The 20,510-nt window shown below is 39.3% G+C and overlaps 1 protein-coding gene across 1 annotated transcript in view; it reads left to right on the forward strand.

Moving 5' to 3' along the window:
- LOC139718910 (vacuolar protein sorting-associated protein 54-like) overlaps positions 1 to 11,775 on the forward strand; it is a 33,352-nt gene extending 21,577 nt beyond the window's left edge. The window contains exons 15-26 of the mRNA XM_071630359.1: positions 139 to 270; positions 1,241 to 1,290; positions 4,333 to 4,412; positions 4,906 to 4,944; positions 5,626 to 5,692; positions 6,764 to 6,869; positions 7,294 to 7,381; positions 7,893 to 8,014; positions 8,865 to 8,945; positions 9,247 to 9,354; positions 10,616 to 10,710; positions 11,664 to 11,775. Of these exons, the coding sequence (XP_071486460.1) occupies positions 139 to 270; positions 1,241 to 1,290; positions 4,333 to 4,412; positions 4,906 to 4,944; positions 5,626 to 5,692; positions 6,764 to 6,869; positions 7,294 to 7,381; positions 7,893 to 8,014; positions 8,865 to 8,945; positions 9,247 to 9,354; positions 10,616 to 10,710; positions 11,664 to 11,766 (1,071 nt within the window). The 3' untranslated portion in view covers positions 11,767 to 11,775. The remainder of the gene's footprint in view (positions 1 to 138; positions 271 to 1,240; positions 1,291 to 4,332; positions 4,413 to 4,905; positions 4,945 to 5,625; positions 5,693 to 6,763; positions 6,870 to 7,293; positions 7,382 to 7,892; positions 8,015 to 8,864; positions 8,946 to 9,246; positions 9,355 to 10,615; positions 10,711 to 11,663) is intronic.
- Positions 11,776 to 20,510: the final 8,735 nt, after the last annotated feature.

Consider the following 20,510-nt stretch of genomic DNA (forward strand, 5'->3'; position numbering starts at 1 on the left):
TTTATGACATCATCATGTATATTTGAATGGCAGAAAAGCAAGCATTAAATGCCAAATCACTACCCATAGATGTTTTGTATTGTGCCATTTGTTGCCTACAAACCGTTTGTTTGTTTGTTTGGGGTTTTTTTTGTTCAGGATGGCTTTCTCGAGAGACTAAGCTCCAGTGAGTTCCTGACGCTCTCCCGCACTGTGAAGGTCTTTGTCGGCAACTGTGAGGAGATGTGCGGCCGGCGGAGCATCTCCCTCATCGGAGGCCTGCAGAATCAGGTGAGGCTTGCCTTGCAGCTCATCGGTGGGATCTTTGTAGTCATCTGCGGAGAACAAAAAAATTAGGAAAAAATGAAAGCAACAAACAACGTGCAGTTGACTGTCTGTGTATTCAATTTCCATTAGTAAAAGTGGAAAGTAAAGTTTTAATGAACTGCTTGATCGATGTCAAGAATTTTTCTCAAGCTTTCTACCATGCATAAATGTCGCATCCCAAAAACGTGAGATATGTTTTTGATGTTTGTCATTCATTTTGTGGTGAGATTATAAGGTATCTGTCAATCACATGATATGCCCTGATTTGCTTGAGAAACTTTTCCAAAGTCAGAAATCCAAGTATGGTGGGCAACGAGTCTTGGAAGTAAACTAGCTTTTCTTCCTTTACAAAGGTAGTTGCATAAATATCCCTGGTCAGTGAAGTGTATTCATAATAGAAAACATGTACCCAACTTCTGTCCTTTTTAACTGTCACCAGAACCATATTTGCCAGTGCTATAGTAAGCAGATTAAGGCATGCACACTCGTACACACTATTTAAAAAAAAATCATTCATGCTTTGGGAAATTGTAATACCATTTACCTATCGGTGCATTGATCAGCATGACTTTTCCAAAAGCTTATTGTTACATATTTTTGAGAAATATTGTGCAGTACTGGACAAGGAAATGTAATTCTGATGTGATGTCAGTTTATGACAGGGCATTTGCAATTTGGGAGACAGTTTCTCAATTACCATACATGTCTTTTCCATTGTTATTGTGGCTGCTGTTGTAGTAACCAGGGAACCTTGGGAGTGATTTTGAGTGTAGGTAAACCCTTTGTGTGCTTTCAGTGCTGATTGACACAGAAAACCTCATAGTGTTGTATACACTGATCAGAGTCCCTGTCACAGAATGGGTTAAGCAACACTAGAATGAAATGACACAGACCCATATGACTATTCCATTCTCCTTTTTTGTTGACCCTGCAGGCAGTGAAATTTGTCAGTAGATTCCACGAGGAACGGAAAACAAAGCTCAGGTAAGATTGTAAAAGCAGCGAATGTTGCGATACATTTTTAGTGTGATCCCTAGTCCATATAGATGTGTTGCCATCTCAAGCAGTGTGGCTACCTCTGTGACCATGATCTTAGTATATCAGTGGGTCTGTCTAAAGTTTCTTCATGAGTGACTTTCAGCAAGCTAGGGAAAATGTGACTTTGTATTTAGGACTTGAATTTGCTGAAGTTATTCAGCATGTACTTGCCTTTACATATATTATGACATATCCTTTGTTGTTTCTGTGTCAGTCATTACATCAAGTTTTTGTGGCTGTAGAATAAGAGTTTATTGGACTTGTCTTCACTTATTGTCCCCGCCGAACGAGTTCGAGCAGGGGACTATGAAACGGGCTCCGTACGTGTGTGTGTCCGTGTGTCTGTCTGTCCGTCCGTCCGTCTGTCTGTCTGTGCGTCCGTGTGTGATCAAAATGTTCAATTTGCTACTTCTCTGTCATTTATGAGCCAATTTTAATTCTGTTTGCTTTATATGATAGCACTACATGGGAGCTTTGAAACTTCTACACAGAATTTCAGTTGTGACCTTTGACCTTGACCTTTGACCTATATTGTACATTTTGCTTCAAAATGCTACTCCTTCGCCATTTCTAACCCGATTTCGATTCCGTTTGCTTTATGTGATGGCACTAGGTGAGGGCTTCAAAACTTCTACACAGAATTTTGACCTTTGACTTCTTTGACCTTTGACCTTGATTTTTGACCTATATTGTACATTGGCTACAAAATGCTACTCCTTCGCCATTTCTAACCCGATTTCGATTCCGTTTGCTTTATGTGATGGCACTAGGTGAGCGCTTCAAAACTTCTTCACAGAATTTTGACCTTTGACTTATTTGACCTTTGACCTTGATTTTTGACCTATATTGTACATTGGCTACAAAATGCTACTCCTTCGCCATTTCTAACCCGATTTCGATTCCGTTTGCTTTATGTGATGGCACTAGGTGAGGGCTTCAAAACTTCTACACAGAATTTTGACCTTTGACTTCTTTGACCTTTGACCTTGATTTTTGACCTATATTGTACATTGGCTACAAAATGCTACTCCTTCGCCATTTCTAACCCGATTTCGATTCCGTTTGCTTTATGTGATGGCACTAGGTGAGGGCTTCAAAACTTCTACACAGAATTTTGACCTTTGACTTCTTTGACCTTTGACCTTGATTTTTGACCTATATTGTACATTGGCTACAAAATGCTACTCCTTCGCCATTTCTAACCCGATTTCGATTCCGTTTGCTTTTTGTGATGGCACTAGGTGAGGGCTTCAAAACTTCTACACAGAATTTTGACCTTTGACTTCTTTGACCTTTGACCTTGATTTTTTACCGATATTGTACATTTTGCTACTAAATGCTACTTCCGGCGGGGACATATTTTACGCACCGCGTAATTTCTACTTTTCCTTGTTAAACAGGAAAAAAATAATGCTGATGATATTTGATGACTTTTTTTTTGTAACAATCATAAACTCAGAAGTTATGTGTACTTCGTGATTATTACCCACGCCGATGAAAATCGGCAGGGGGTTATGTAAAGGGTTCCGTATGTTTGTTTGTTTGTTTGTTTGTTTGTTTGTTTTTTTGTTTGTTTTTTTGTTTGTTTGTTTGTTTGTTTGTTTGTTTGTTTGTTTGTATGTTTGTTTGTTTGTTTGTTTGTTTGTTTGTTTGTTTGTGTACAAGATAACAAGAGAACGGGTAAACGGATTTGCACGAAATGTTCAGGGAATGTTTGGATAATGACAGGAAAGAATCGATTAGATTTTGGTGATAATCGGTTGACCCTTGCAAATTCTGTGTGACCTTGAAGTTTTGACCCCATGGTATAGTGACCATTCCGAAAATTTCCCGTTTCTCACTTTGCGATTTTCCGCTACCATACGAAGACATAAACTCCCCAACGATCCGACTTCGCTGCTCAAATGTTCGTAAGAATTCCGAAATTTACGTTTAGGCCTATTTGAGGGACTATGTCCTTCTAGATTTATGAAAGTTCGTTCTCCGTCATCACAAACTGGCCCGTATTTTGATGATTTTTCAAATTAACATTGATTGTTTTTTTCGTTGGAGGAGCATTTTGCTCGGTCGCAGTCACACTGCACGATATGCGTGCTCAATGTCAATGCGTGTGCAAGGCCGCTGAAAATGCATCGCGCTCTACACTGTTGGTGCAAAATTGCACCGGGGACGTTGCGGCGCTCGTTGGTGGCCGAATACTGGTGCAGTAGACATTTGCATTCAACCCTTGCATTGAATAATTCCCGTAGACACTAATCATAGGGGTAATTGCCTAGGGGGTACGTAAATTTTGTTTTTCTTTTTTGCTTTTGTGGATACCATCAAAGATCGTACACTCATACGACCTTTGATATCATCACACTCTCGGCTTGCTATAATCAAAATATCCCGCAAGAAAACGGCGTATTTCTCGATTTTTAGCGCTTTTTCCGCGACCCGTCGCGTAGACAATACTCTTAAAACTGGACTTAATTCGCGCGCGCTTGGAAAAGTTCCGATTCTGCACTTTTGACGGTGGAATTTGGGATTTTCGATGGATTTTTGGAGGAGACTTAAGGACTTTCCTGTACGTGAATGAGTGTTAATACCGTATGTGTAATTATGTGATTTGCGTGTGATGTGACTGTAGAACCAAAGATCGTACACTTCAGTGTACGATCTTTGGTAGAACTCACTGGCTGGTGATAAAGCACACTGGCAATTAAGTGGCCGAATTCTGGTAGATGACCGAATGCACATTATGTTTACCCCGACTTTGTACTTAGGCGTGGGTCTGCCGCCTTTGACGGCCCCTCTCTAGTTTGCTACTGCAATCGCAGATGAAAACAAGTCGATCATTGTTCAAATGAAAATCAGTATCTTGACATCTTCCTAAAATCTCCTTATCAAAAGCTACATACATTATGTCAGTGACAGCACAGTTTTCTTTTAAACTTACTTAATCTTTGACAAAGATATCATCTTTTGCTGTGAATATTTTTGGTGCAGCTTAATTCTTGACAGTGAAAGGTGGAAGCAGGCAGAAGTTCCGTTTGAGCTACAAGAGCTCCTCACAGCTTTCTCTGCTGGTAAGAACTGAGATGCTCCTCACTACTTATGCATTATTTTTATACCTATGCATTTAGTGTCAGTGTTATTCCATCCAGTGATATGGAACAGGCCAAATTTGTTATCTGTATTCTTTTTTCTATTTTTCAAAAGGTGCATAGTGTGTGTATTGTCCTGTTTCTTGTCTGATCACATTCTCGGAGTTGGGATAGAGAGTTTGAGCTTGTAACATGGTATAACATGTTCAAACTTGCTCTAAGAGCTGGGAACATGTAGATGCGACCGAGACTTATGTAGTGTTTGTGTTCTCAAGCAAGCTATTAGAGACTTCTCAGCCCATATTTGTACAAGCTCATTTCAGTAATCATCATGTGTTGGGAGTGAAATAGGAACCTCATATTTGCACTTTGTGTCCTTCTCCACATTGAAATTTCTCTGACATATCAGCCCATGTTTCCTCTGGTGAAAATTGTCAAATATATTTTTGTCTGCTTTGTGTTTTGTTGATTTTAGGACAAATTTCTCTGGACCTTCTTGCAAAGACAGATATGGGTAAGTGCACCATTGTATGAGAAAGATAGCAGTAGTAAGATAAGATGCTGGTTTTGATAGATTAGGTGTCATTATCAAAGCAAAGCTGGACCCTCGAATGCTTTCAGTGGAGGTGTAATTTGCTGAAATGTTTGAAGTCATCACTAATGATTCATACATACATAAAGCTAGTGAAAATATAGTGTTCAAACAGAGTTTGTTTGGTTTTTTAACAAAAAAAAAAGAAAGAAAGATGCTCAGAGTAATGCAGATGCTAACACTTGATGAGAAAACCTCAGACTGATTTTGTCTAACAGTTTGACCTTATTTCTTTCTTCCACCCATTTAGAGTACTATGCTGTCAGATATAAGGGAACGTTAGCAAAGGTGACAGTGATCCTCATAAAGCTGTCTCTGAAAGGAGTGTGCGTGTGTGTTGGGGGGGGGGGGAGGCATTTAAAAGGTCCTCCTACAGTAAAACCAGAAATTTTCATTTGGGTGAACTTTTTGTGATTTTCGCAAGAAGTTAGCAAACACACCTTCGATAATAGAAGAAAGAACTGGGACTCTAATAGACTTAAATTAAGACTGAGGTAGATATAACAGATGGACACATCCAGTCATGGAAACATGGTAAAAATACTCTTGGAGATTAACATTTTCCTTCCAATTTTTCACTTTCCTGAATCCCTCCCTTTCCAGGTAATGGTGGTGAAAGGAAGGCAGTGGACTGTGTAGATGTTAAAGGCTCAAAGTATGCTGTTGTTGGGTGAGTAAAACATGCGATTATGTTAGCCTATGGGTTAATAATGTAAAGCTATTGTGGCTCATTTGAGAAAATGGCTGTCACTCAATCACAAGGTCCCTGGTTCAAGTCCCCTGGCAGCAGTGGTTGTGCCATTAGGCGAGGCATTTGATCCTCATAAAGCTGTCTCTGAAAGGAGTGTGCGTGTGTGTTGGGGGGGGGGGGGGGGGAGGCATTTAAAAGGTCCTCCTACAGTAAAACCAGAAATTTTCATTTGGGTGAACTTTTTGTGATTTTCGCAAGAAGCAAAGATTCATGAAAGTTTCTTGCATGCAAAAGTGTTTGTCTACACAATGCATTGAATGCCAGCAGCAATTCGTAAAAGTTTCATGCCGTGAAAAAGGCCGTTGGCTTCAATTTGAGAAAGTTTCTTACTGCGAATGTTTTTGGTTTTACAATATTCTTGAAATTTTTTCTTACGTGCCAGGAATAAAATTGTTTAGCTTTGTGTCTACATCTTAATTTCTACACTCCTGGTCTTCTTTTTGTTTCTTGCTTGACGATAGCTAAGGGTATTGGATAGGGTTATAACATACAGTAAGTTGTCTTCACATTATTGAAGTGATGAATTTGGGACTATTGGTGATAGAAAGGAGAAATAATTCAGGCGAGATGATTAATTCAAATGCTTCTCAATTATCTGTGTAATGTTGTGTGTATGAAATAGGCTTCTTTTTCTTCTTCTGCATCTTCTTCTTTTTCTCCTTCCTGTACTTGTTTCTCCTCCTCTTCTATGTCTATATTTGTTTTTCTAATTCATAGAATTGATAATCTGTTGATTGTTGTCATTATGTACTAACATTATGATGCTATCACATTCTCATAAGCAGAAGTGGAGGCAGAAGTAACAGTAGTGATAATAAAAAAGTAGAAGCTGTAGAATTAGCAGTAGTAGCAGCAGCAATAGTGGTAGAAGGTAGCTGCAGTAGTCATTGTAGTAGCAGTAGTAGTAGTAGTAGTAGTGATAGTTGCAGCAGCATCGTGATCATCCTCAACATCATTTTCATTCTCGCCTCCATCACTCTGTGTTTCCAGGACTGTACTCCTGCTGCTGAAGATGATTGCAGAATACTGCCAGTGTGCGCGGGATGTGCCCACAGCTACGGCTGATCTCCTCACCAGGGTGGTGGAGCTCTTACAGGTTAGGCAGCTGTCTCCCTCTTGACTCAGGCTGAGTTGAAGCCAATTAGCAACCATAATGGCAATTTGAAGGAATCTTCATGTTTAACAAGAAAGGGGAAAAAGTAGCCTAAAATACAATCCTTTGGGTAAATTTCTCAGTCTTCTGTGCTTTGCATGCATACCTTTTGGGTTCCTTGCTCTCCACATGGTGGCCTTAATTTACGTGACAAACTATTCATTCATTCAACAAAGATGTCAAATCCAAAAATATTTTTGAATTAGTCAGAGAAAGGCAGAAAAGACACCAAAAAGACAGAGGGTTTGGGATGCTATTTTTCATGATAATCAAGGCACACTACTCATTGTTATCCAGTGATTGTGAAATGTCAGCAGTTGTGAATACCTTCTTCCATGTTTTTGCCTCTTTTTTTTTTCTTCTGCAGATGTTCAATTCCAGGTCATGTCAGCTCATCTTGGGCGCAGGAGCACTCAAACTTGTTGGACTCAAGACAATCACGACAAAGAACCTTGGTAAGGCATAGAGCAATCCCTGACCTCTGTCTGTCCACATATAACTATCCATGACGTTGCTTTAGCTACCTTGATGAAATATTGAGACATTCAGCGTGCTGGATAAAATGATGAAATGTTGCAGTCGTCAACTACTGCCAGCTCAGAACCAGAACCAGAAATATGTGTCCTGGTACTGCCACACTCTGCTCAGGTCTTCAAATTTCATGTTATATGTCAGATTTTGTGAAATATTCATTGTTCCATGTGCTTTGCCAATACATATTTTCTGAGTCACTTACAAGTAAGGTAACTGGCACGGGTTTCTCAATTGATTGAAAATGTTTAATCATACAAAGCCGTTTAAAATTAGTAAATAAACATACTGAACCACATTGTCCCAGCTTTATTTCATATCCCGTAAACTTCATATACCTAAATTCAGAAACCAGAATCTCCTCTACTTGTAAGATCTGTACAGAATATTAGGAGACTATTGTTGGTATGTACTCTATACTTTGTCTCCTCATAGCACTCACATCTCGCTGTCTGCAATTGGTGGCACTCTACATTCCAATCGTCAAGGAGTTCTTCGCTGACCGTCTGTCTCTCAAGCAGCAGACTCTTCTGAAGAGCTTTGACAAAATCTACAAGGTTTGTACTTTGCCTCTGAATAACGGCAATGTCCAGCAGAACTGTAATGATGTGATTAATTGAATTCTCATGTGAGGTATTCAATGCAGTTTCAACAACCCACTTCACAGCAAGCTTTAGGCCAACCTGAAGTGTAGTGTGAATGGTAATGGGGATGTGAAGCCAGCCCTTATTAGGGACTTCCAGCAGTGGTTTTCTGACAGAGAAAGCACAATTGTGAATGCTATCAAGTGATAGTGAAGTGTTTTCATGTGTAGTCACGCCGGCACTAAGCATGAATATTGGCCCAGTGTATAAAATCATCGTGCACCACATCAATTGTTTTCCAGATTTTATTGCTGTAGGTGTAAAAAAATTTGGGGTAAAAGCAATGCATCTTGGGCTTGCCATCTGGTGCATATCCACTTTTGTGTCATGGCAATATGTTAAGCTTCCATTTCATTCTCACATGCAATTTCCTCAAGAAGTCATTCCAGAATGCATCGCTGCACACTGGCACTGGTCCTACGGTCCAGGACCAGTAAAGATCACTGTCGATCCAGTAATTTTTTTTCAGGAATGGACCTATAAAAAATGGAAAAAAACTAGGTTCCTACTGGTCCCAGAGACAGGTCAGATCAGTAGAAAAAATTGGTTAGTGTGCAACCCTGCAGGATGGTTTGTCAAACAGTAGATTCTTACAGCAAGATCACCTGCCCTTTTGTTTTGTGTTTTTAATTTGTTCTTGGCTTGTTTTGTTTTAGTTCTCTGTTGGAATATTTCAGCCAATTTCCATGACTTTAGTGTATCACTTGAAGTTGGACATGACCTCATCCTTGTTGATGTTTTTTTTTTTTCAATTCCCTGACAGGACTACAATGACCATGTGCAAGAGATTTCCAGCAAGCTTGTTGCCATAATGGATGACTCGTTTCGGTCGTGCCTCTCGATGGTGAGTATGCACACCAAACCTATGAAGTGATAAGTTTCATGAACTTCAGTCTTATTGTCACTCAATTTGGGCTTGATCTGGCTCTGTTTATGATTTGTTGCTGCTTGATCCAAGCGCGGTCTTGGCAGTATGTACCTCCGCATGGGTTTAGAATCTAGACTTAGCCTCAACTCAGTTATGGTTAAATGTTGATGTGAGTTATGCTTCAGTAATTCCAAAGACGTCTTTGAATTTCAAGGAATGCTTCTCTCTTCTTTTTAAAGACTCTTGATTACTTTTCCATGTCTCTCCACCCCCACAGTGGGAAGTCAAAGCCCCTGTCCCTTCGTCCTGCTTTAGAGAGATCTGCAAGAGGATCCGAAAGCTGTACGAGGCCATCGCCGACCTCCTTCCTCCTGAACAAATCAAGGTGGGGCAAACCTGTCTGTCAGATTTACTGTATATGCCATTTATTTAGCGAGTCTGTTTTTTCGCAAGTCGGGACTTCCCGACAGTTTCATGAGTGTTTAAATTTGTGTTCAGGGAGTACAGTATTGAATGGAGAATATATGCGTGCACGTCACATTCATGTCGGGACCAGAGTTCATATTTTTGCATGTTGTTGAATTAGCGAATGGCACCCGACTCACAAAATTAATGAAAATAAAAACCTTGTGAAATATATGGTGTATACAGTAATGTTTTGCCCACAGTTTTGAGGCATACTGCTTTCTGCTGTATTTCACTTGTGTGTTTGTGTTAGTGTGTGTATGTGTGTGTTGGGGGGGGGGGGGGGTGGTGGTGTTGGTGGCAGTAATTTTGTAATAATGAGCAAAACATTAAATTTTGAGTTGGCAATATTTGACCTGAAATTCAACAACACCACAACTTATAGTTTTGGTGTTTGTTGGAAATGAATGGATGTGAAAGAAAATTGCTTCAGGTCATGTGTGAGGTCAGCAAGAGCATGTGGAAGCTTATTGAAGCCATCTCTAATCTTCTTCTTTGCAAGCAAATCAGTGTGGGTGGGACCCTTTCCTGAGTATCTTGTGGAATGGTGGGGGGAATTATGTCAATAGTGACAGAAACAGTAGTGAGGGCTGGGGATTCATTAGCTGAAATCCAACCAAATCTCTCTACCATGTTTGTTTGTTTTGTTTTTTTAAACTGTTTTTTGGTGACTGACCAAAAGTCCAGACATGAGTAGAAATTGCCGTAGCTTGGGTTAAGGTCAGCCTGAGATTCAGGAGCTGCATTCAGCCACTCCTTTACATATTGCCACGCCCTTTTCTCATTCCCTCGTGTGCTTGTTTGTGTGGGAGGGGGAATATCACTGAAGGACTGATATGAGCTAGTGCTCTTGCCCCAAAACTTGTTCCTCAGTAAATCTTTACTTTATGCAGGTAGAAAGGAGGGATAACGGAAAATTGTCATAGGATAGTGTAAGGTCTGCTAGAGAAGCTTTACAAAAGCTTTCCAAAACCCATACATAACCCTCTCCTTCCAAGCAAGCATGGGTCAGTATTACAAGTGAAGAATGCTTTAACAATCACTGCATCTCAATTTTAATCAATTGATTGCAAACAGACCGAAAGATACCTCAGACAGATTTGGGGAATATAAGTAATAAAAATCATGACTTTGATATTTACTTTCTACTGACACACAATTCATATCTATATTCGCCACAGGTCCTCTTCACAAGATTGAATGCATCATTCAAGACCAGACTGAAGGAACAGCTTATACACCTCAATGTAGAGAACAATGGGGGACCCAAGCACGGGTATGTATGGCTGCAATATCATGATTGTGTGCACTCTGTAGTAACTGTGTATAAATATTGTTCATGAATATTCATGACATACAGATTTCTTTTACATGTGGAAGTAAATGAACCCTTCAACCCTGCCATATTTCTGTAATCCAGTACAAGAGTCCAGTGGACCATGTAAGTGGTTCTTGGCAAGCCTGTGTTTGATGGACTATCCTTGAAGTGTGAAATATATTCTGAGGTGATGGAGGAGTATAGCCAGGTGTGAACTGAAATTGATGCATCAACAGCCTCCAAGTCTACCTGATTCTTTGGGAGGCTCCCTGCAAACTTTGATATTCCTTCATGTGCTGACAAGAGGATATGGAATATATTGAATATATGATTTGGGGAGTTATTTTGCCTGTGGAGATGCATGTAGCATACAAGTATCTCTCTGATTGCTCTGTAACACCTCCTGATTTTGATAAGTCAATTTTGGCAGCCCTGCATGATTAAGCTGCATTTCTCAGCATCTCAACATCATCTCACTGGAGTAATTGATGTAACATGTGTTTCCCCTCTGGATGAGAGTTTGTAAAGAGGATGACAGATTCTCGTGATACTATAGATAGTGAGGAGAAGAAGAAGAACAATGCGTAAGACTGCTTTTATTGGCTGTACGAAGGTTAATTCATGTTTAAAATCTCTTGGACACATTAGTAATCATGTTGTGTAAGTTATCCCAAGAGCTTCAAAGACTTTTATCCATGCTATATATCCTGGTGTTAAAATACATAATCCTACTTCTGTTACAGTTGACAATAGTGAGTTTCCCCTGTGGGAGTGAAGAATGTAGCAAAACCTCTCTCACTAGGACTAAGAATTATTAAAGCATAAACTAGGACCAAGACTAGGACTAGGAATAATTCAAATGTAAACTAATCCTGTTTTGTCCTCTGGACTTTATTTACCTTCATTTCCAGGCTTGTGACCTCTGACCTTGTGTTCTACTCGGAGTTCATCAAGTCGTTGGATGGTCTGGGCGACATCGTCGATGATATGGAGGACATCTGGTCATGGAGGTAGCACACGATACTACGGGTCCTGGAGGAGAGCCAGCAGAGCTAGTCACTAAATCTTCCAGCAAGCGGATGGAGTTGGGACTTTCCCCTTGGAAGAAGAACATGAAGTGAAGGCAGTTGGGAAAGTGAGATGGGACTCCCAGGAGGGACAAGGAGAAAACTGGAGCCCGAGATCGGAGAGGCTTCGAGTGTCCCTCTTCCTGTCAGTGTCATGATTACACAGTTTGGATCAGTGTTCAGTTTGTGAGGTTTCATCCCACTGATTGTCCTGCCCTCATGCCGCCTTTTGAGAGACCAGTTGGGGTGAAGAGATCTCAAGATTTTTGTCAGGTATAGCTGTACTCTGTGAATCAAAGCTGCGAAGCAATGCCCATTTGCCACTCACCCACCCATCACCTCCCAGTTCTTGTAGCATCACTGCACTAGGATTGATGAGTTTAGATTGGTGGCTGACAACAAGAAGTTAGCATCTCGACAAACATTACTCTCTATGTGTGGGACATCAGTGAAAGGAATATATGGGAACATAATTTGCAGAAATTCTCTTGATTGGTACCAACATTATCCTCATTCAGAGGACATTAGAATATGAATGTATGAGTGGAGGGCACAATGCAGGAGAATGTTTATCTTTCCATGTCTACAATACAGTGAGTACTATTGTTAGTGTAAAAACAAAACCTGTGATTTTGTGGAGATATAATGCCTTGTAATCAAAACGTTGTCAGTACAGTCAGTTGAAACATGGCAAGAGTAACAAAATCATGCGCAAACCAGTGCAACCTAAAAAGAATTGAGACAGTCAAGTATGTGAGACACAAAACTTGATGGACACCATCATTTGCCTACGTCCGATGGGAATGCAATCTGTTTCCCAGTTGGAAATAGGTAAATGTTTTCCTTTCACAAAGGAAGCCATGGTTAATCCTTACAGTCAGAGATTCAGAACAATGAATAGATAAAGGGCCTTATGCAGGCAGAAATGTACTGTTTGCATAGGAAGGCGCCGACATCCTCGTGGACTGTGCTCCACAGACAAAGTGCTCCTGTGTTTTTGTTTTTGTTTTGTTTTGCTCTTTTTTTTTTTGTCCTGATGGTATCACAAGAGAACCTTTTCTCGATATTCCAAGTCAAAGGAAGTAGCGTGTCTACCAACCAGTGAGTGATCACTTTAATCAGAGGTCCAGGAAGAGAAAGTTTCAGAGAATTATAAAGTTATGCAGCAGAGAGGACAGACTGTGTGGTCAGATGAAGTAGAATGGGTGTTGAAAGCATGAATGAACCCTTTGACCATGGTGTGCATTGTCTACCAAGATGTACTGTACACTATGTCCCCCCCCCCAAAAAAAATTACAATGAGATTTTTTCATTGATAATTCCAGCATGATTAAACTGTCTAGATGCTACTTCAGGGTCTTAGAATATAACATCTTGGCTATATTTGCAGAAAACCCCATTCAATTTGGTGAAGTGGTCACAGAGAAATGTGGATGGTTGTAAAGCATGTCATAGGTCTGAATCTTCCATGTTTAGCACATGGATGCTCTGGGAACTGCACAATGTGTGAACACAATGGACAGAACTTGGAGAGAAGGGATTCCTGACATGCTCTACAAAACTCCTCATTTCTCTTCAACCACTGAAGCAAATTGGATGGGGTTTTCTGTAAGATTTGGGTAATATAAGTTATAGTTTCATACCCTGAAATTGTATTTTGATTGATTCACTATTTTTGAAGTTATTGTGGAAGATCCCATGGTAATTTTTTTTTTTTTTTTTTTTTTTTGGGGGGGGGGGGGGGGGGGGACATGCAGTATAAGCTGGTATTTTCCCCAAGGGATTCATTTTCACAAATTTCCAGAATCACTGCTGGGCCATGAATTGAACAACACATGAAATTATCACGAACAGACAACCGCTACTGCACTTACAATAGCCTCGATGTCAAATCGCGAAAACAGCATCCCGTGAAAATGTTTGTGACCTCCTCACTCATGAAAATATCTGTTTGTGGAAATAGCAGCTTTTACAGTAGTACTTGCTTGCACATGTGGTCTATCATGGAAAATAGTTGGTTTTTTTTGGCTTGCTTCTGACAGCATACATTCAACAACTGAGTGATGAATTATGTGAGAGGAGTTGATACCGTCCTGACACCATGAACATTGTCATCAAATTTGATTAATCTCCAGAGTTCAGTTGTGCAGTCTTGCCTTGTGTGACAGTATGCCGCATATTTGTATACCAAAAAAAATATGAGAATCAAAACATAAGAGTTTGAAAGTGAAAAAACCAAACAAATGAAAAGCAGATAATTGTAGTAAAGAGATGCCATGGTCATATTCATCATTTTTGTAATTGTAAGGTATCAGTATATGTTATCTTCATGATTTCTTTTGCAGCATTTGCATTAATTGCCTAGATCCTGTTGGATTTTAGCAGGATTTGAATTGTCAATGACTTGAGAGCGGAGATATTACGTAAGAGCAGATCAGATTCTCTGCTCTGTGTATGTAACAGATGGTGCTTATAAAGCATGCATGCTAAATTTAAGTATTCATGCTTGTCGTCCAATCACATAACTTCTGTATATATGAATACAGGGGAATCCTATTATTACAGGGTCATCATGTCTGGTTAATTTGCCTCAATATATCCGGACCCTCCCTGTATCCGTACACTTAAAACACACCCACAAACATACACCTTATGAACGTGTTTCTGCTACGATCATATTACATACATAGTACAATGTAGTCTTGATGCACACAAAGCCATGAAATGTGACGGAGAAATGGTTAGAGTATTCTCATGAAAAAAAAAAAAGCTTGTATTCTTGATGAATGCTCTCAAAAGTCTTGGATTTAACAATAATCATATTATAGATGGAACCTACCTTTCTTTACGTTCTTTTCCTCAAAGCTATTTGGAGTTCAGATTATGCGGAGCACTCATTTATGTAGCACTCGTCACGGGGGTAGTCACTTACTGTGATAATACAGGCAAGTATAGAGAGTGGTTATTCCACATTAGTTTCCTAGTTTTGACACAGCACATTATTTCGCCCACTGTTTTGTTCGGGACCAAAAAATTTTCTTGTTAAATCTGCACAAATTTTCCTTTGTTTGTTGGCCAATAATTCATCTTGCAGGAAGACAAGTTAGTTGGAAACTTATGATTTACCTAGTTGAAAGTGGATTTGTGTATCTGTCCTCACTATAATGGGACTCCCCCGCAGTATTTCATCCACAAAGACCCTTCTCTCAAGGAGTCAACATATCCATTTATATGGCATCAGATACACTCTCACAAGTAGTGCCTGTCCTGCAGCATTATTTTCTTCTTTCTGTTTTGTATAACCGATGATTTTTCATCGGTAGCATCTTTCACTCAGTTTGCGATCCCAGCTTGCTTTCTCACTAATTAGAAGTCCTGAACGACAGAGAAAAAAAAAATGGCAAGGAGAAGCATTATGAGGATGTCTCCTTCACTAGTAGAAGCCATAGTTGAAGAAAAATGTTATGATGTGATCCATGAGACAGCAGTCACAGTTTTTGAAGAGTGACTCATTTATCATATTGCCATTTCACTGCAAAAGATGATATTCCCCCCCAGAGACATGTTCTACCCAATATTGTACATTTCATGCTGTTGTGTCACCAATAGGAAAAGTCACAAATTGTGAGCCTTAGAACTGTTATGGGTTGAGATCTATGGGGATAAAGTACAGTGGAATGGATTTCTCTTTCTTTCTTTTTTCTTTTCTTTTATAGATTCACTGAAACATGAAGGACTGAGCAGTGAACAATTTTAACAAAATGGAACAAATATCATAAATCAGCAACCTTTGTTTTTTTCAATACGATATCAAGTCATGCAATGCAGTGTTCACCAGGCACCTCAAAAGAGTTGCTAAGGTCACCTGACTGATTTTACTTGGTAATAAGTTAGAGGGATAAGTCTTGCCTTTGCTCAAGTTACAATCCATTGAAAATAATGCATCGCGCATCCCTTACGTGCATTTCTTCCCAAATATTTGATACAAATCACTCATCAGTATTTATTTGTATGAAAGCAGCCAGGTGAGGATTTCTTTACGTGTGCCGCTCCAGAGTCATGTGACCAGACAAACAGCTACTTCAGGGTTCCCATAGGAAGCCATATCCTGCAATTTACTGCCATTCAAGAGCGACACAGAAGCGACTTGTATAACAATGCTTCTCCAGCTTCGCTCAAACTTTTGCACGATTCTGATGAATTCATTATCAACATGTTCATGTTCAACATGCCAACTGTCCTTCCAAGACATGACTTTCACCATGATGAAGCCATAGAAGATGGTCATCATCCTCAATTCCCATCCTTCAGATAGTGGACGTCTCTAGACTTGTTTATCAACTGTTTTGGCCTCCTCAATACATGTACTGGCATTATTAGGGGTATTTTGGCTAAACTTGCAGTCTATTGCTCACAACTTTGATGTTACTAGTAACCTGTAGAATATCCTGTTTAACAATGTACATGTATTACTAACCTAACATTCCTAGCTCTATATTTATGTCTATATACAGTTTCAAAGCCTTTTTTTTTTTTGTATGCTGTGTAGACTATATGGGTTTATATTGTTTTTTAGCAATCTCTTATGGTAATTTTAATTTCACTGTGTCATCATGCTCTCCCCCTCTCTCTCTTTCCTCTATCTTTATGTTACTGTCATTCTTTGTATGTGTGCATTTGTGCATGAAGACTGTGTGTATGTGTGTGTTTGTGTGCTGGTGCTGTCTTCTTTCTCCAGTTGACCTTTGTGCAGGGTTTCCACTTTGTCCGAGTATTGTGTCTTTTTGAAGGGTGCAGCAATCTGTTCCTATTTCTCATTTCATTCGGTAAAAATCATTTTCAATGGCGCAGTGCTATTGCCATCGCATATTCTGCATCAAATTCCCCTTTTCTTGAGGCAGAGTGTGAGGTTGTGGCCTGTCAGTCCAGAGAATTCATAGACGACCTGTGTCATCTCTATGCACTCAGAAATTTGCAGACATTAAAGCCAAGAAAACTGCAAAATGAGCTGATTTTGGGACTTGGGTGGAAAAGTGTAAGTTGGATATCTCAGTAATCGATCGGAAGTTTGGTGTCTTGACTGGTGTCCCTTAAGAATTTCAGAGGATGTTTTGAAATGAAGAATGTTACTGCCCCACTTCAGAGTGACCAGTCACGATCATATGCTTCATCTGACGCACACTCCAGTACATAATTATGTTGTTGGACACCAGGGACGTAACATCACCTCTACAGAGTATTACTGTAAAACATGATATTTTCGCGGCATGAAATTTTTGCGGCATGAAATTTTTGCGAATGTGAGCCAACAGCCTTATTCGCAGCATGAAATTTTCGCGAGTTGCCTCTAACATTCAATGCATATAGTGTAGACAAGATCTTTAGCGTACATTTTAATTTTGTGAAACTCGGCTCTTGCGGAATTCGCAAAATTAAAATGCACGCGAACATTCCTCATTTTACAGTATTATTTCCTGATAGTGGATAGTGCAGCAACAGTTTTATACAGTGTGGAGTGGTTGGTACCCTGGCTGATAGACTAGTGGGGGTCGACGCACTCTGACTGACAGCCTACATATCTATGTGTGGCCTGCTTTTCCTGTCTCTAATCTTTCCAAGCAGTCTACCCTGATGTCGGGAAGCATTGTGAGGTGGAACGAAGGGGGGGGGGGGGGGGTGGTAGGAGGGGTGCTTTAACTAAGATTGTTGCTACATATAGCTTGATCTGATTGCTTAATCCAGCAAAATGCATTGCAACATTATACTCCTACAACAGTCATAGTGTCAGATAGTAATAGGAGAAGTTTGTCATCCTCTTTTATACACTGTCAATAGAGGGGACAAAGCGATAACTTTGGTGTGTAGGGGGTAGAGCAGGGACATTCCAGAAATATTTCATCATTCATGCTTCCTTCCATGCCAGAGAATAGATTTGATTTAGAATGGTTTGCAAATGATTAAGTTGTCCTCATGCCAACAGTACTTGCATATAAAAGAATGCCTGGATAGAGTGTACAGCTACAAAAAGGGGAGAATTATCAGGCTACAGTCTCAAAACAGTTCTCTCTTCCTTTCCTTTATTTTTTTTTTTTTGTGTGTAAGAATGTCCAAGCAATGTCCAAATAAGATCTGAACAAGGTCAATATGATTGTGCTAAGGGACAATACAATTTAAGGTGTGTGTTTAGGTGATGAATTATATTTCAAAAGAAAACAATTATGTAAATCAGTTGAGATGACATTCTTCAGACAGTCATTGTGCCTATTACAGAGGCTGTGTAATTACTCATGAGAATGACAGTGGTTTCCGTCAAAAATAAGTTTGCTGTAGTTCATTTTAGTTTTGTTTGATGACTTTTGAATTAATGCTGGCATTGCCTTATCTGACTCTTGATTATCAGCTTCAAGGAAGAAAAAAAAAAGAGAAAACTTATGATGGGAAAAAGGTTTAATGTCCTATCAGTTTGAGATTTTGAAAGCAGAATTCTGTTAAGTTATGAGAAATTCTGGCACCTTCACAAAGTTTTGCATGAAATGAAGTGGAAGTTTTCCCTGCCTCAAAATTCAGCAGTGAGGTACAGTATAGTGTAGGAATGTGATGAGACATATGTGTTTAGAACCAACACAATATCCCCTTGCTAGCAAGCCCATGTTGAAGATGTGTGACAACTTGTATGAATGCCATAAACAGCCATTTGATCTGTTTTTGGCACATTGATGTGAAATATGGCAATGAGGAGAGATTTTTTGTTCCTTTTAAGCAGGAAGACAGCATGACATTTTACACCAAGGACTGGTAACAAAGGCTAGCTTGGAAAGGGCCATGTTTGTTGGAGGGGAGGGGTTCCAGGGGGTAATAGACAGAAAAAAGAACAACTAGTTCTAGTGAGTTGAGTCTATTTGATGAAGGTCAGGGGTGTTGTTTAATGAGCAGAGGTTATTGGACATGTTACTGAATATGACTCACTTGTCAGTTTGGAGGGTGGGGGTTATATTTTTTCAAACTTTTATTTATGTGTGTCATCCAGCAGCGCAGAGCATATGGAAGCATAATATGTTTTTTATGTGTGCATATGTGTGTGTCGTGTGTATGCATGATGGTGTGCTGGTGTTTGTATGTTGACATATCTTAAGGGTACATAATTATATATGAGATGAATGCATCTGTCAGACACATATTTTTATACAACAAGCAGGAAAGACGATATGTTTATTGATAGTAATGTAAGCCAATTCCACTGAAGTATATATATTATTTCTTCTTTTCTCATGGAGGAGTATTGTGATTTTGCTTTTGTTTTGCATTTAAACATGTTGTATATACTGCATATTTATCATAGATGCTCTTATGATATTCGTGTTTCTATGTGAAGAGAATGTCATTCTAGCACAGAGTAATGTGTACACCATGCCTCCATGAGGACGGAAAATGTTTGACATGGAAATGGAGAAGAAATGTTATGTGATCAGAACAGATATTTCAATGCTATCACACCCAGAGAGCGTTCATAGGTAGTGCGACTGCAATTTTCTATATCTACACTTGATATTTGTGATGACATGCCTGTGTAATGTCGGTAGCATTACAATGAGGAAAAAACAAAATTACTCGTCAAAAAAACAAACAAACAAACAAACAAACAGGAAAGGCAGAAGCCAAGACTGAAAGTTGTGGCAATCATGGCAACAACAACAACAACAGTGATTTTTCTGTGTTTTCTGTAAGTCATGATTACTTTGTGATCAAAACTTTCTGTGTATTAAAGACCATGGCACTGCAATGTATAGCTGGATTGATAAAGAGAGAGAAAGAGAACTATCACTGTGATTCTTACTTAGTACACATGTATACCTGTAAGATGGTTGAGCTTCTCTTCTGAATTTTCACTGGGCTTTTAAACAGTGTGTCAAAATGTCTCCTGTATTTCTACATCAAGAGTGAATGTATATCCATGCATACGTACCCACCTACACACGGGCACACATGCACAAGTTTGCAGGTATACCCACAAGTCGTAATCAACGTATTGTATTGATGACGCCTTGACACACAAGCACAATAAGTGGCATTATACCTATCACAAAACATATCAAACCTACTCTCTTCTCTTCAAAGTGTTTTCGAATCAAGCTATTGTTTTCTATCCGATTGTAATCGAAGAGTGTCATCGAGTTCCTAGGTTACAATCCTGGGTGGGTCAGACATTGAAGGGATGGTATAGTATTGGTTGAGGTGAAAATTTAGCTTTTAACTTTTTGCGAGATACTTAGAAACCACTTTATCAAATTTTAAAAAAGCATACAATTCTAAGAGGATTTCAAAGTTTATTTGATGAAAATGGATTTTGAAATGGCTGGGATATCTAAAAACAAAAGTAAAACAAAGAAATCCTAATGAAAGGTAGGTCCCACCTTTTATTAGGATCATTTTGTTTTGGATATCTCAGCTATTTCAAAACCAATTTTCATCAAATAAACTTTGAACTCCTTGTAGAATTATATGCTCTTTCATATTTCATACGAGGTTTCTCATTATCTCAAAAATCATCATCAAAAAAAAAAGTGGGAAACCTCAAACCCCATCTCAACCAAAACTGTACAATCCCTTTAAGTCGAATGGGAAACTGACTGTGTAATGTTTATCTGTAAGTTTGTGTACCATCCCCTTCAACCTTCCTTTCATTGTGTTAGC

This window comes from Diadema antillarum, unplaced genomic scaffold (genome assembly GCF_040938485.1).
Source record: "Diadema antillarum isolate AM-2024a unplaced genomic scaffold, OU_Dant_1.0 scf00000101, whole genome shotgun sequence".
NCBI classification, from domain to species: domain Eukaryota; kingdom Metazoa; phylum Echinodermata; class Echinoidea; order Diadematoida; family Diadematidae; genus Diadema; species Diadema antillarum.